Consider the following 12,393-nt stretch of genomic DNA (forward strand, 5'->3'; position numbering starts at 1 on the left):
ACCAGCAACTCATGAAGAGTAAATTTCTTTAGGCTCGACAGATAGTAATTCATAGAATCAAACAATTTAAAAATCAAAACTTGCTAAATTACACAAATGTGATCTCTTAACTACCAAAAGGAAGAATTGCCAACACATGTAGACCTTAACCTCTTCTATTCAAGGTTTTGTGTGTTTAAACCAAAAATATAAAAATAAAAATGTTCTTTTAGATTTAAGGTCTTTCCTATTGAAGAAAAGTCAAATTATGCGACCAATCGCCTTAAAGGGAAAAAGAAGAAGCAAAAAGACACTCTAACAGACACTAAAATAGAATGCAATACAACATAGTTACCTGTATGATGATCCAGAAGCAGAGACAATAGCAGTGCCTTTCCATGTAGACCAACATCGTTTCTGAGGAAGATGAATGAACATGAGCAACATTATGTCGAATGTTCTACTGAAAAAGCTTTACAAACAAATTTAAATAAAATCCACAAAGAAAACTACAAAATTAAAAGAGCTGCAACACATCCAAAAAAAAAAAAACCTGAAATCAGTAATACCACATACAGTGGCCAAAAATCTGAATGTTTTCTTTTTGATAAGCAATTTAAAAAGCATAAAATGTGTGAGATATCTCAGTGAAGGTATGGAGGTAACTTGATTCTCTTGACCAAGGGATGGTCGTTTGAAAGAGAAGAAGGGTACTAACAATCCTTGAAGTCGTAATGATGGACCAACAGTTAAAGCATTTTGAGACTTTTCCATTGGTGGAATTTTAGAACCTTCTGGACCTGCAAAAGAGAAAGGAGTTTATATCCTTGGGATGAACGACATCCTTTAAAAGTACACCAAGAGAAGAGCCACATCTGCATACTCCACCTCGTAGTCACATTGCTCTGGGTGGTCACATCTAGTCGCCTGAATGCAGGGACGCGCAAATTGGGTCCTGCAGATTACTAGGTCCTTGTTGGGTCGATAGCGGATGTGGCCTCTGCAATAAGAAATGATGAGAAGTTATTAGCACTTATCACCCTGCATAACATCATGAGACCATTTGAAACAAACATCTGAGCAAAGTTTTAGGATTATCAACAAAATTCATAGATTTGAGAAACAAATCATATGACATCTGAAAACTAATAAAATCTACCTGGGTGCATCGTATTAAGAGAAACCTATGTAGTTACCCAGTGAAATTCTCAGGAATAGCTGACACATTTGTGAATATATTAAGAGAACATCGTGTGAAAAGTAATCATAAGAAAGTAGACAAGACATAGTGCAAAGAAGCTGCATAGTAGGCATTGGAAAAAAAAAAAACCCTGCCCCAAGAGGACCCAATCAAACCTGCCCAGCCTGCTTGGTACGGGGCTTTTGTGGGTGGGGGTGGCAAGAATATTGATCCCACCCCTTGCCCTTTGCCGTTCCTACTGATGCGTACTATTGTTGCTTAGAGAGGAATCTCTTAAAGACCACAGGCCCACAAGTACAGTAACATACCACACAATCCCCTGGGTCAAGTGCCAAATGAAAGGAGTCATACTGATGGTCAGCAAAAATAACGTTTCCAGCAGAAAAGGAGGCCTACTAAAATGCATTGGCCATTTGCCAAACGCAAACCAGGTACTTGTCAAATATGCACAACTTAACTAACGAAGTATTAAAATATCGATTACTAATTCCTAATACTTACTCCCATCCAATCCTAATGGGAACATGCTTTTTGTGCTAAATAAGATACTCACGCTGACATGATAGAATGGTGGCGGTTCAGGCCTAGGACAGCAACAGCAACCTCCCATATTGGTATTCTTTTGACCGCTCAGCTTTATCAATCAGCACCTGGCTCATGACATCCCATCCTTCAACATAAGTGCAATCGAGTTATCTAGATAAAACACAAGAATGTAGACATTATTATCTAGATGCGCATCAAAATAGTTAGTAACAGATATCATGAGAAAAGGCAAAGAGAAACAAATCGAAAACCAGACCAGAAAGGAAGTTTGTTTTGGATCAGCGGTGATTTAGACCTATTGCTCAAATGCAATTGGTTACATTACTAGCTAGGACTTTATGGAAAGGAACATGGGAAAGAAAAGAAAACAGAATATCAAGTAACTGATGCCTCATACCCTCGCAAAGCCAATTGCTAATAACATAATTGCACAAATTCCTGGAAAATAACTATTGATGACATAACCAATCATATGCAAAATCATCTCATGGCAACCGCCAATTTGTGAGGAACTCAAGTGGAACCCTGGATTATTTGCATTCATGCAGTCCGTGCGCCATAACCAAAACATAGATGGAAAAATGAAAAGGAAACCCCCCACTTTAATGGAGCCTAATAAAATATCGGCCACGGTATAGCAATCACGATAAGAACAGACAATGGAATGGCAGTGGCACGAGAGTCTCCGAGACAACAGAACTGCACCAGTAATGAACCTTGCTATACTTCCAATAACTTCCTTCACCATCCTTGATAAAGGATCGCCTAGTCGATCACATTCCCTGCCCATATCATCAGCTCCTACTCTAGCGCACAATTTCACTCAAAAGATTCTAATTCTGCTCGGACTCATCATGTATCAATGGTCACTAGTCCTCGGTGCTGGAACCGAGCAGGTGACCCTCTCATGCAACACCGCAAAGGAGGCAGCCGTAACATTAGAAATCCCACGTCAGCGATATAGGCGCGCTAATTCCACACCACTAACAATCTCCTACCAATCGGAGGTGGACGAGACTCGAAAGCGAAAGCATCGTCATCATCCTCCACCCGTCGGTTCCTCAACTAGGGCCGCGGCAGCTCAGCAGAGCAAGCGAGCACGAGCTAGCAAACACTAGGACTCGGAATTCCGTCACCAAACCCCGCCGCGGCGAGCAAACGCAATCGGAGACACGGCATCGACAGACGCCCTCGCCGAGCGAGCTCACGCCGCCAGAGCGACCGGCGCGAGAACTTCGGTCCCCCGGCCGACGAGCCCCGCGGGACGCGCATCGGCCGGCTGGCGGCGGCGGGACGCGCTGCCGCGAACCGCAATCGGCAGCGCTCGGGAAGCAAAACCGACCGATCGTCGACGGATTCCAATCGGAGAGCAACCGGGAAAAGCACGAGCATCGCGGGCGGAAGTTTTTACCTTGGCGCTACGAGGAGCCGAGCCGAACCGAATCCGGGAGCGGGGAATGGATGGCGAGACGTCGCGCTCGAATCGCTAGAGAGAGAGAAATATAGAGAGAGAGAGAAGAGAGAGAGACAGAGAGCTCGAAGCGCGAGTTCGCTCTTCAAGAGAGAGAGAGAGAAAGAGCTCTTATCAGTTGTGGAGTCGAGCGAGGAAGATGGAGAGGGCGACGGGGAAGAAAAATACAGAAAACCGGAAAGAAAATCCAAAAAAATCCAAAAAAAAGAGGAAAAGAAAAAGAAAAAGAAAAAAGAAAAGGGAAAAGGAAGGAGGGAGGGGGAGTCCGATTCACACGCGCTCGCGAGTGTGCGAGTGGAGCTACTCGCCGCGGGTGGACAGGGACGTGTTGAATTCCGGTGTTGTAAGCTGGCCAACCCCGAGCGACCGGAGGAGCTGATGAAGCTTCGAATGTTGCCAAAGCGCAAGCCGCCGGTCCCACGCGCGCAGCCACGCGAGATCTTTCTCTCTCTCTCTCTCTCTCTCTCTCTTTTTTTTTTTTTTTTTGGTCGACTGATTTTTGATTTATCGTTTTTGCCACGTGCCGAGAGAATGTACGAATTTGTTCGTACATACATTGCTTTGCTAAATTTTAATCATAACAGATATTGCTTTGCTTGCCAGTGACTCCCGGAGAAATTTGCAATTCGCTACTTTGTTTTTATCTTATCACATGTCATCGACGCTTTGAAAATCCTAACGTCTGTTATTTATTTCTATAGAATATCTTGAGCACTTATTAATAATACCTGATATATGCTTTCCACTATCATCAAAATCTTTTGAATTCTTATCGATGACTCAAATCTGATTACGTTGTGATCACTAACAAAATTTTTTTTTTGTAATTTATCTAAGCAATAGAAAACTCTCACTCCCACTTTTATGCTAAAGATATTAACATATTTTTTAAAGATATTTAGGATTTTTTCAAATATTTCATAATGTTGTCAATATCTAGGATATTCTCCATATCTTCATTTAAATTGCGCATATCCTTCGTTGATATGCTATCTAGATAGTCATCTACTAAATTTCACAAATCTCTCTTTTGCATATTACCTTTTACATTTTTATTTGAGTAAATTGGCCAAATAATTGAGATTTGATAGGTTGAAATTTTTCACCGCTCAAACGTACTAGCAATAAATAGTTTCAAGATCTTTTTAACTCAAAAGCAATCTTTTTAAAAATACGGATTACAGATCACAGATCGAATTTATCCACATTTTACCATTTGATTTGGTTTTCATCCTTCTTAGTTCTTTTCACCTTTAAGCTGAAGCTGAACTGCAAAATTTTGGGATATATAGCATCGACCTGACTAATCCCATTTATCTTTGAAATTTTGAATATTCTTGGCGGCCACTCTTATTTTCTTTTGATTGTAGCTAAGTTCGACAGAATTTGAGTTCACTTACTTATCAAGGAACGGCAAAAACAAGTCTGCTACCCAGGAAAGACTATATACAACAAGACTGCAGAAAACAGTCCATGTTACAGCAATCCCAGCTCCTACAATTTTCCAAGTTGGTATAGTCCGTTGGGGGAATCAAGAGGGGTCTGGTTCAAGAGTCACATGTTATCCTGTTCAGAACCCACGAACTGCAGGCAAGCCGTTGCCAATTAGGACCATTTGCACTTTAATCGGTTCACGGGGAAAGTACTAAAACGATTTTAATAGTACAAATTTAAACATAAACATTTCAATTGAATTAATTTGGTCATAAATATTTTCACATTAATATTAATTCAATCCATCCAACCAATTTAAATTGGAAATCGTTAATATAAACACCAATTGCTTTATATGACACAACCAACGTTGATACAGACATCTTTTAATAATTTTTTGAATTTTTTTTTATAAATTTGTGTTCTTTCTTTCTTTCTTTTTTTCCTTCATTTTGGCGAGCAAGAGTCATTGGCCACTAGGCAAGGGCTAGCAAGCCTCACTGTGAGTAAACCCTCACCAGTGGCTGGTGAGGCTTGTTGGCCCTCGCTCGCTAGCCAAAATGAAGGATTGAAAAAGGAAAAGAAAAAAAAATGGTAAATTTTAAAAATTACTAAAATATTATTAAAAATGTTAATCATGCCACATAAAACGACCAATATCCACGTTAGTGATTTCCAACCTAAATTGGCTGGATGGACTGGATTGATACTAATATAAACATGTTAAAAATTATATTGGTCCAATTAAAAAGTTTAACATCAAACTAATACCAATACATTAGATCCGTGGCTTTTTTATATTTTTTTCTCCGGTTCATGAGGCTTGGATAATATTTTATGGGCTCTAAGGAGCTGGGATTGCTGAAGTGCTTCCTCTACTTTTATATTTATGCTCTGCAAAATGTCCATGCTTACGATTCACTCTAAGAGTATGCGAATCTGCTTGATACCGAACCACAAAATCCAAACTTTAGAAAAGGGGTTGGATTTGTCCTCCCACTTTTCGAAACAGGTTGGTGCGATTTGGTTGAATTCGGGCGCCAAACCCGATCAAACCACGCATGCTGCTCATTCCATGCGTGAACCACGAAGCGATCCTCCCTTTCGAAACATGTAGAAGTCTCTCCGAAAGCTGAGTTCTAAACTTTGATCGTCACTTAGAATATCACTTTAAATCGAGTTATAAGGAAGTCATAACTTGACTTGGAAGTCGTTCTCTTCCCTCTTCTTTGCTGCTAGATAGAGCATCACCTTCGGCATGAAGGGATCATTTTTTTTAAAGAATGTCCACATTGAAAAGATTAGGAGGATGTGACCTTTGTTCGTTTGGAATTTGATTGGTTGCTTGTTTCACGGTGAGAATGGCGTGGAGTTTAGGCCGAATTTCAGATTGACCTCCTAAAAGTAACATTTAAGTGCCAAAATCGGAGTAAAATGGATCACTTAAGTGCCAATCAAGCCAAAATCTAGCTAAAATGCTGACGTGACGATTTTCCGCCAGAGGTAAATGCAAAACGATATCATTTTGCACACTGATGTGGCTAGAAAATGCAAAAACGACGTCGTTTTATCTATAACGTGGTAAAAAATTAATATAAAAATTAATAAAATTAAATTTAAAACTAAATTTATTTAAAATATTTAAAAATAAAAATACAAATATTTAAAAAAAAGGGGAGGGTGGCGGGAGGGAGACGGTGGAGGGCGAGCCTTTGCCGCCATAGCGGGGAAGAGCGGCAACGGAGGGGGAAGGGTTAGGCGGGGTCACCTACCCTTGGGCGACAGCAACGAGGGCTCGTGAGCCCTTGCCCGGATATGGGGTCGGTGGGGAGGGGAGGGTCGACCAAGGTCGCTAGCCCTCGGCCGATCGGCGGTGAGTGCTCGCGAGCCTTTGCTCGAGATCTGAGGCGAGGGTTGCCGCCCTCGCCCAGATCCGGCAAGGGCTTATGGGCCCTCACCACCTCCCCGGCGAGGAGGAGGCGACGGCAAGGGCTCAGCCCTCAATTGCTACCTCCTTTGCTCCACTTTTTTTTAATTGAAATAATAATATTATTTATTTCTATAATTTAATTAAATTAATTTTTATATTAACATTCGAATCCGCTTAAAAATGACGTCATTTTTGCCCTTTTTTTTGTTGAGTTAGCATTCCGACGAGCCATGTCACGAAAAAAATAATAAAAAATTGCCGCGTAGGATTTTTCGGTGGGGTTTGCCGAAGATAGTACTTAAATGTCCCACTCCTAATTTTTGACACTTAAGTGTCCATTCGTGCTAAGTTTTGGCACTTGAGTTGTACTTCTGCTCATATTAATGGGTTCAAAGTTTGGATTGAAAATAGCTAATTGCACTGTATGGTTTTGCTAGGATATAAGATCGTATCAAAGCAACGTTGCTATGTTCTAAATGCAGATTCATATGCAATTGACAACATGGTCATACATCGAAATATGTTCCACACAAGAGTGCTTGCCCATGAAACAATAGTCACTCGAAGAGTCTACATTTCAAAAAGTAGTTATGCAACAATGTAGTGAAAATTGATATGATATTTGCTATAAGTGGGACTCTAGGCAATCCACATTTATCCGCAACATTGATTGTAGCAACATCAAGCAACTCGTTGAAGTCGAGAATTAAGATAACATCCAAGCCCTGTCTTGCACTCGAGATTCACATCGAATTACTTTTACTTAGTAGAATCAAACTTAGATTTCTCATATTTCTCGAACCCGTTGCATACTTCTAGTTCCAGTACACCATTTTCTCTCCATAACCAAACACGATCTTATGACTTCATCAAACGAGAGTATCTCTCTCTACCCCTGGGCCCTAAGTAGGTAAACTACAATTTAGAGCCATTCCAGAAACCATGCCATCGGGTTTTTGTAGGCCTTCACTTACGCATATCCGAACGCAATGGATGTGCTATTAAATCCCTTTAATAAAGGCGATCAATAGGTGCGTGGCCCCTTCGTCCTGTACCGGGCTAGAGAGGCTAGAAAAATAAACAGGCAAAATCTGGACAAGCCCGGCTCGCCTTACTTCGGTCTATACCCGCCCAATGGTGACTTCTAATTTGACTTGTCAATCCAAGATTTGGATCGGTCCATCTTTACAATGTCACTCCAAAGGGCAGATCACCAGGGATTTGGCACACGTCCCTTCAATTTTGGCGCTTCCGAACAAACACGGAATCGAAGTAGATTGAGCCGATCCAAATCAAACGTCCAATCACCAGGGAATTATAATAAGTCACGTAATTAACAGTCTTTCGAAAAATTTGACCACGCCCGGTCCCACTTCCTCAGAACTTCGCCAGAGCAGGAAAATAAAAAGTAACGCCGAAGGCAAAAGACCAGTAGTCATCTCGCTCGCGTTCCAAACGACAGACAAAATCCAAATCCCCGGGCGGACTAGTTTCGATGATCTTAGAGAGTTTCCAAGATGCCCTCTTCCTCGGATGGTCGCCAGACCAACAATCGACCATTTCCCGAGCAGCAGAAAGCAAAATCAAATGTGCATAGGAATAATATCATTCAGGCTTCAATATAAAAATAAAGTCTTGTCTTTCTTTTCTTTTCTTTTCTTTCTTTTTAAATCTCCGTCTCGACCGGGTCAAGACAAGTCATCCACACCAGGATCGAATATAATTAGCACCGACCGTCTTATGCTCTAAATCCTAATGGAGTTGAATGAGCTTTTACTACTTAACTAGGTCCCATACGTTACCCGGGGCTGGAAGAGAGAGCAACTACATCAAAGGGTTAGCATCCAAAAGATGAACAAGAATCGGTTGACCACGCCCAATCCTCCCCACGAGAGTCTTGGTGGTCATATATTTAGTTGTGAGGGGGTTAATTCCAGGACATTTTGAGAGGTGGTGAGCGCTGCAGCAATTGTTCTTCCCCCTTTCGTCGCTTGGCCATGCGGATGAAGTCTGTAATCACTTCCTTCTCGTTTACTCTCTGATGTATAAGACAAGCAAAACAAGGGAGATGTATCAGTTTAATCTTAAATGCAGTGCCCCAGTTTTTGTGTGTGTTGTGTGTGTGTGTGTGTGTGAGAGAGATAGAGAGAGAGACCTGTGATACGAAATGGCGCTCCGCGATGTGGAGCATTTCGTTCCTCATTGGGCTGACAGATGCGCTTATCTACATTTCATGTTTCAAGAAAATGCAGTTCAGGTCAAATCTTTTAGAATGTAAATCAACATCACCATGTTTGAAAAACCTACAAGTTTGTAGTGCCTGCAGTATTTCCACAACGCGTATGTGCTCAGTTTTGCCAAATCTATCTTCTGAAAACCACAAAACAGCTACAGATTATGTCAATTCGATGAATACCAAGAAAGCACCAGATCTTTGCTAGAAATACACTTGACCAACATGCGAGCACAAATTTCGATCGATATTTAAAAGGAATCATCAAAATTTATTCCTCCACTCAACTTTGTTGATGTTATCCCCATAAGCAGAGCAAACTCCACAAGAGAAGTAGCAATAAATGAGATAATTGCACACTGGTCATACCACTTGAGGCGTTTGAATGATTGATCGGACGTCTCTGTAACTGCCGAGGATGACAGACTTCCTTGCAGCGGGGGTAACCAATGGCTTTGCATGCCGTACTTTTGGCTTTCCCGGCTTGTGGGAATTAGTATTAGGAGCTGCTCAAGGAAAATAAATACTTCAAAAGATAAAACACCGAATTGGAATAAAGTACAATAAGATAGGGCCTGAGTTTGACTAACAGATAACATGCTCCTTTTCAACAATGTCAGAGTCAGTGCTGGAGTCAATGTTTTGATCACCATCATCTTCATTCCCGGTAGGATGTTCCAGCACGCTCAATGCATTCCTTTGCAGCTTGACTTCAACTCCATTTTTCAGAACCTTGCAGGAGAAAGCACCCATAGTTTTAAAGCACATCCTCAAAACTTCATCCGCTAAAAATGCAAAGCAGTAATATAAGTTCATTTAAAAGATTTCCATAAACAAGATGACTAGAAAACCAGCATGGTAATTTATGAGGATACCAATTTTAAGTAGATGGGAAAACAGAAGAAACTTTGTCCATCAGATCCAAATCTAAGAGTTATGCAACGGATAGAACCCAATTTTGACATGCAAAGCAATTTTTTCACACAGAAATCAGTCACTTAAAAGCAAGCACTCTAAAAATTTCTGTCACGACTATATCATCCTGTGGAAGCCAGACAAGAGATATATTAACTACCTAAGCTCTTCAACTGTAACTGTTATCATCTAGATGAATAAGGGAAACAAGCTTGAGTTACAAATATGAGCCAACGTAAGACCTTAAAGTCCGAGGCTTAGCACAACTTTTGACATGAATCATCCATCACACTGATAGAGCATATCTTCAATCAAACATGAATCGTGTTCAATCACTTCTTGCTGAAGTTTTCCTTAATGGGAACCACCAAACACCGATACGTCTGAACTTCAGTACTCTTTATGATTTATAAGCAACTAATTCAATATTGATCAACCACATCAGATGAATTCCTAAAATGAAAGCAAATGTTCAAGAACGACGCGATTTACTAGTCAGTATTTGGATCATGGCAGCCGACCAAAGTAGAAATGTGATCACCAAGGACAGAAAATTCCAGTGATGGAAATTCTCACACTATCAGATTTAGCAAATAAAAAAGCAGCTGACCTAAAAGTAAGGAGTTAATATTGCTCCACTTGTGCTACCACGTAAGGAACCATTAGTTAGGTCAACATGTACTAAGAAAAAGTTAATGAAAGGATACCAGCCAGTGCCAACCACCAAGGCCCACAGCCTTCTTCACTACGCCTTGAAGACCCACCAAGACGGATTTTGTTCGGTTGTTACCAGTCACAATGACCTTGGTATGCCTAGGAAGAACAGACAGCTCCTCATCACCGCTCTCCTCGCGAAATGGCGACAAGCTTTTAGAAGCACATAGCTCAGGCTCCTCCAACATTGTCTCCAACTCAATCCGCCCCTCAATAAACCGACAAAGGACCTACGCCGACACCAAATGGAGTGAAACATACAACAAAGATAGGATTTTCAACTAATAACACAATGATCCATTGACCGGGGACGGCTTACTGTAGAAGCTCATGGCTTCCCTCGATTAAGCTTTCCTGCAGAGTGGAATAAAGAATTGACAACGTGTCATGTAGACATTCATGTCCTACAGTGAAACAGATTGAAGCAAGTAACGACTGCTAAAATGTAGAATCACGAGAGAGAGAGAGAGAGAGAGAGAGAGAGAGAGAGAGACCAATCTGACACAAATTTTTTAAGGACTGATTAGGAGAGTTCGAGAAGGAGTGAATCACAGACAAAGTTCATTAAAAAAAAAAAAAAAGGAGTTTTGAAGGACCCATCGTTGTGATCTACGTCAATACAGTGCCGATAACTCATGAGATAAACATCCTCCGTTCAAGACACGGTTGCACCAAATTCGGAACTAGAACTACTCCGTTCAAGCAAAAATCGCCTCGATTACCCACAACATCAACCTTAGAGTGCTCAGCTCGGACTCCTCCGACCCAACCATCCAAAAAAATCAAAACTTTTCCCAAGAAAAACCAAAATGACACGACAAGAAGCCACCCAGCACCCAATCAATTTCAACCCAAAACCCAAAACCGAGATAACAACAGGTTGACGAAACGCAATGACGCAAAAACACTCGATACCCACCGAGACGCATTTCGCTCCCCGCTCGACAAACAGTGGCGACGAGCTCGATACAATTCGCAACTCGGGGACCGAAATGCGTGACGGGAGAACCCAAAAGAACCCGACTTGATCACTGCCCACGTACCTGGCAGACACAAGGATCACGAGAGCGAGCTCGCCCGGGACGATAGCGAAGAAGACGAAACGCGGGGATGGATGATGGGATTTTTTTTCTGAACTAGGAGGAGGCTCCTCCAGGAAAAGTGCACGACTTTTGAGAGCAACTGCGATTTTTGATGACGATACGCTTTGAAATGATCTCAAAAACGCGACCAAGCAAGCGAACGAGCGAAGAGAGAGAGAGAGAGACAGTGTGTTTGAGTGTGTATGTTCTTAAATGCCTACCAACTGCTGATAAGAAACGGACCTGACACCATGGCGTACGGTCGGGCATTGCATTTTCTACCGGCTATTTCCGGTAGCCGGTCGCCTTTTTTTCCCCGAAAATACTACTTGGACATTTAAACGGTTCAACTCAAATTTCAATTTTGGCTGGAAAATTTTCTTTTGTTTCGTCAAAAAAAAAAAAAAAATGAATTTTGTCTCAGGTCCCAATTCCAGCCTAAACCTTTTTTTTTTAATCTCGTAAAAAAACATTATTTTTAACTCGTGTCATAATTTTGATTATAACTTTTCTTTTGTTTCACAAAAAACATCAACCTTGTCATATTTGCATCAAGTTTCCACGGAGCATACACATAAAATCTTTAACAAATACACCGGTGAAAACTTGATGGGGCCGTAGTTGTGTATTGACTGAAAATTGATGCTCTTTAATGAGATAACAATAAGTTTGAGTCATAATGAGATCGATATAAAGTTTGTTTTTCAAGATGAAAAAGAATAAAGTGACTGAAAATTGATGCTCTTTAATGAGATAACAATAAGTTTGAGTCATAATTGAGATCCGATATAAAGTTTGCGCTTTTTTCAATAAAAAAAAAAAAAAAAAAAAAAAAGAATAAAGTTGGCGCTTTCTAAGGGAATGCCTCACAATTATAAATATGTTAAG

The 12,393-nt window shown here is 41.0% G+C and overlaps 1 protein-coding gene, 1 long non-coding RNA gene and 1 other non-coding gene across 5 annotated transcripts; all 3 read right to left on the reverse strand.

The window, feature by feature from the left end:
• Nucleotides 1-370: 370 nt before the first annotated feature.
• On the reverse strand, nt 371-900 carry LOC120293226. The gene is made up of 3 exons (XR_005550962.1): nt 868-900; nt 698-779; nt 371-396 (listed from the first exon to the last, which is right to left on the reverse strand). It is a non-coding gene; the product is annotated as an uncharacterized LOC120293226 (long non-coding RNA).
• A 258-nt stretch (nt 901-1,158) lies between these two features.
• LOC104443826 lies at nt 1,159-3,302 on the reverse strand. Its single transcript, XR_005550729.1, has 3 exons — nt 3,138-3,302; nt 1,734-1,876; nt 1,159-1,499 (listed from the first exon to the last, which is right to left on the reverse strand). It is a non-coding gene; the product is annotated as an uncharacterized LOC104443826 (transcript).
• Nucleotides 3,303-8,155: 4,853 nt separating this feature from the next.
• On the reverse strand, nt 8,156-11,697 carry LOC104443827. Of its 3 annotated transcripts, none has more exons than XM_018872970.2 (8): nt 11,467-11,697; nt 10,743-10,777; nt 10,417-10,653; nt 9,385-9,526; nt 9,164-9,300; nt 8,869-8,931; nt 8,717-8,785; nt 8,156-8,599 (listed from the first exon to the last, which is right to left on the reverse strand). In XM_018872970.2, exons 3-8 carry the CDS (start codon nt 10,609-10,611, stop codon nt 8,489-8,491), a joined length of 717 nt encoding a protein of 238 aa, XP_018728515.1. In that variant the 5' UTR covers nt 10,612-10,653; nt 10,743-10,777; nt 11,467-11,697; the 3' UTR covers nt 8,156-8,488. The 3 variants fall into 3 exon arrangements, with proteins under 3 accessions (XP_018728515.1, XP_010055672.1, XP_010055670.1); XM_010057370.3 differs by having other exon boundaries at nt 8,869-8,949; XM_010057368.3 differs by having other exon boundaries at nt 8,869-8,949; nt 10,417-10,777.
• Nucleotides 11,698-12,393: the final 696 nt, after the last annotated feature.

This window comes from Eucalyptus grandis, chromosome 5, assembly GCF_016545825.1.
Source record: "Eucalyptus grandis isolate ANBG69807.140 chromosome 5, ASM1654582v1, whole genome shotgun sequence".
Lineage (NCBI taxonomy): Eukaryota > Viridiplantae > Streptophyta > Magnoliopsida > Myrtales > Myrtaceae > Eucalyptus > Eucalyptus grandis.

What these genes read in the sequence shown, in the direction of transcription:
- LOC104443827 (XM_010057370.3), bottom strand. Translation starts at nt 10,611, where the DNA reads ATGTTGGAGGAGCCTGAGCTATGTGCTTCTAAAAGCTTGTCGCCATTT. An exon ending in TTGGTGGTTGGCACTGGCTG is followed by an intron (nt 9,527 to 10,416) that starts GTATCCTTTCAT and finishes TTCTCCTGCAAG; the next exon opens with GTTCTGAAAAATGGAGTTGA. An exon ending in ACTGCAGGCACTACAAACTT is followed by an intron (nt 8,786 to 8,868) that starts GTAGGTTTTTCA and finishes CATGAAATGTAG; the next exon opens with ATAAGCGCATCTGTCAGCCC.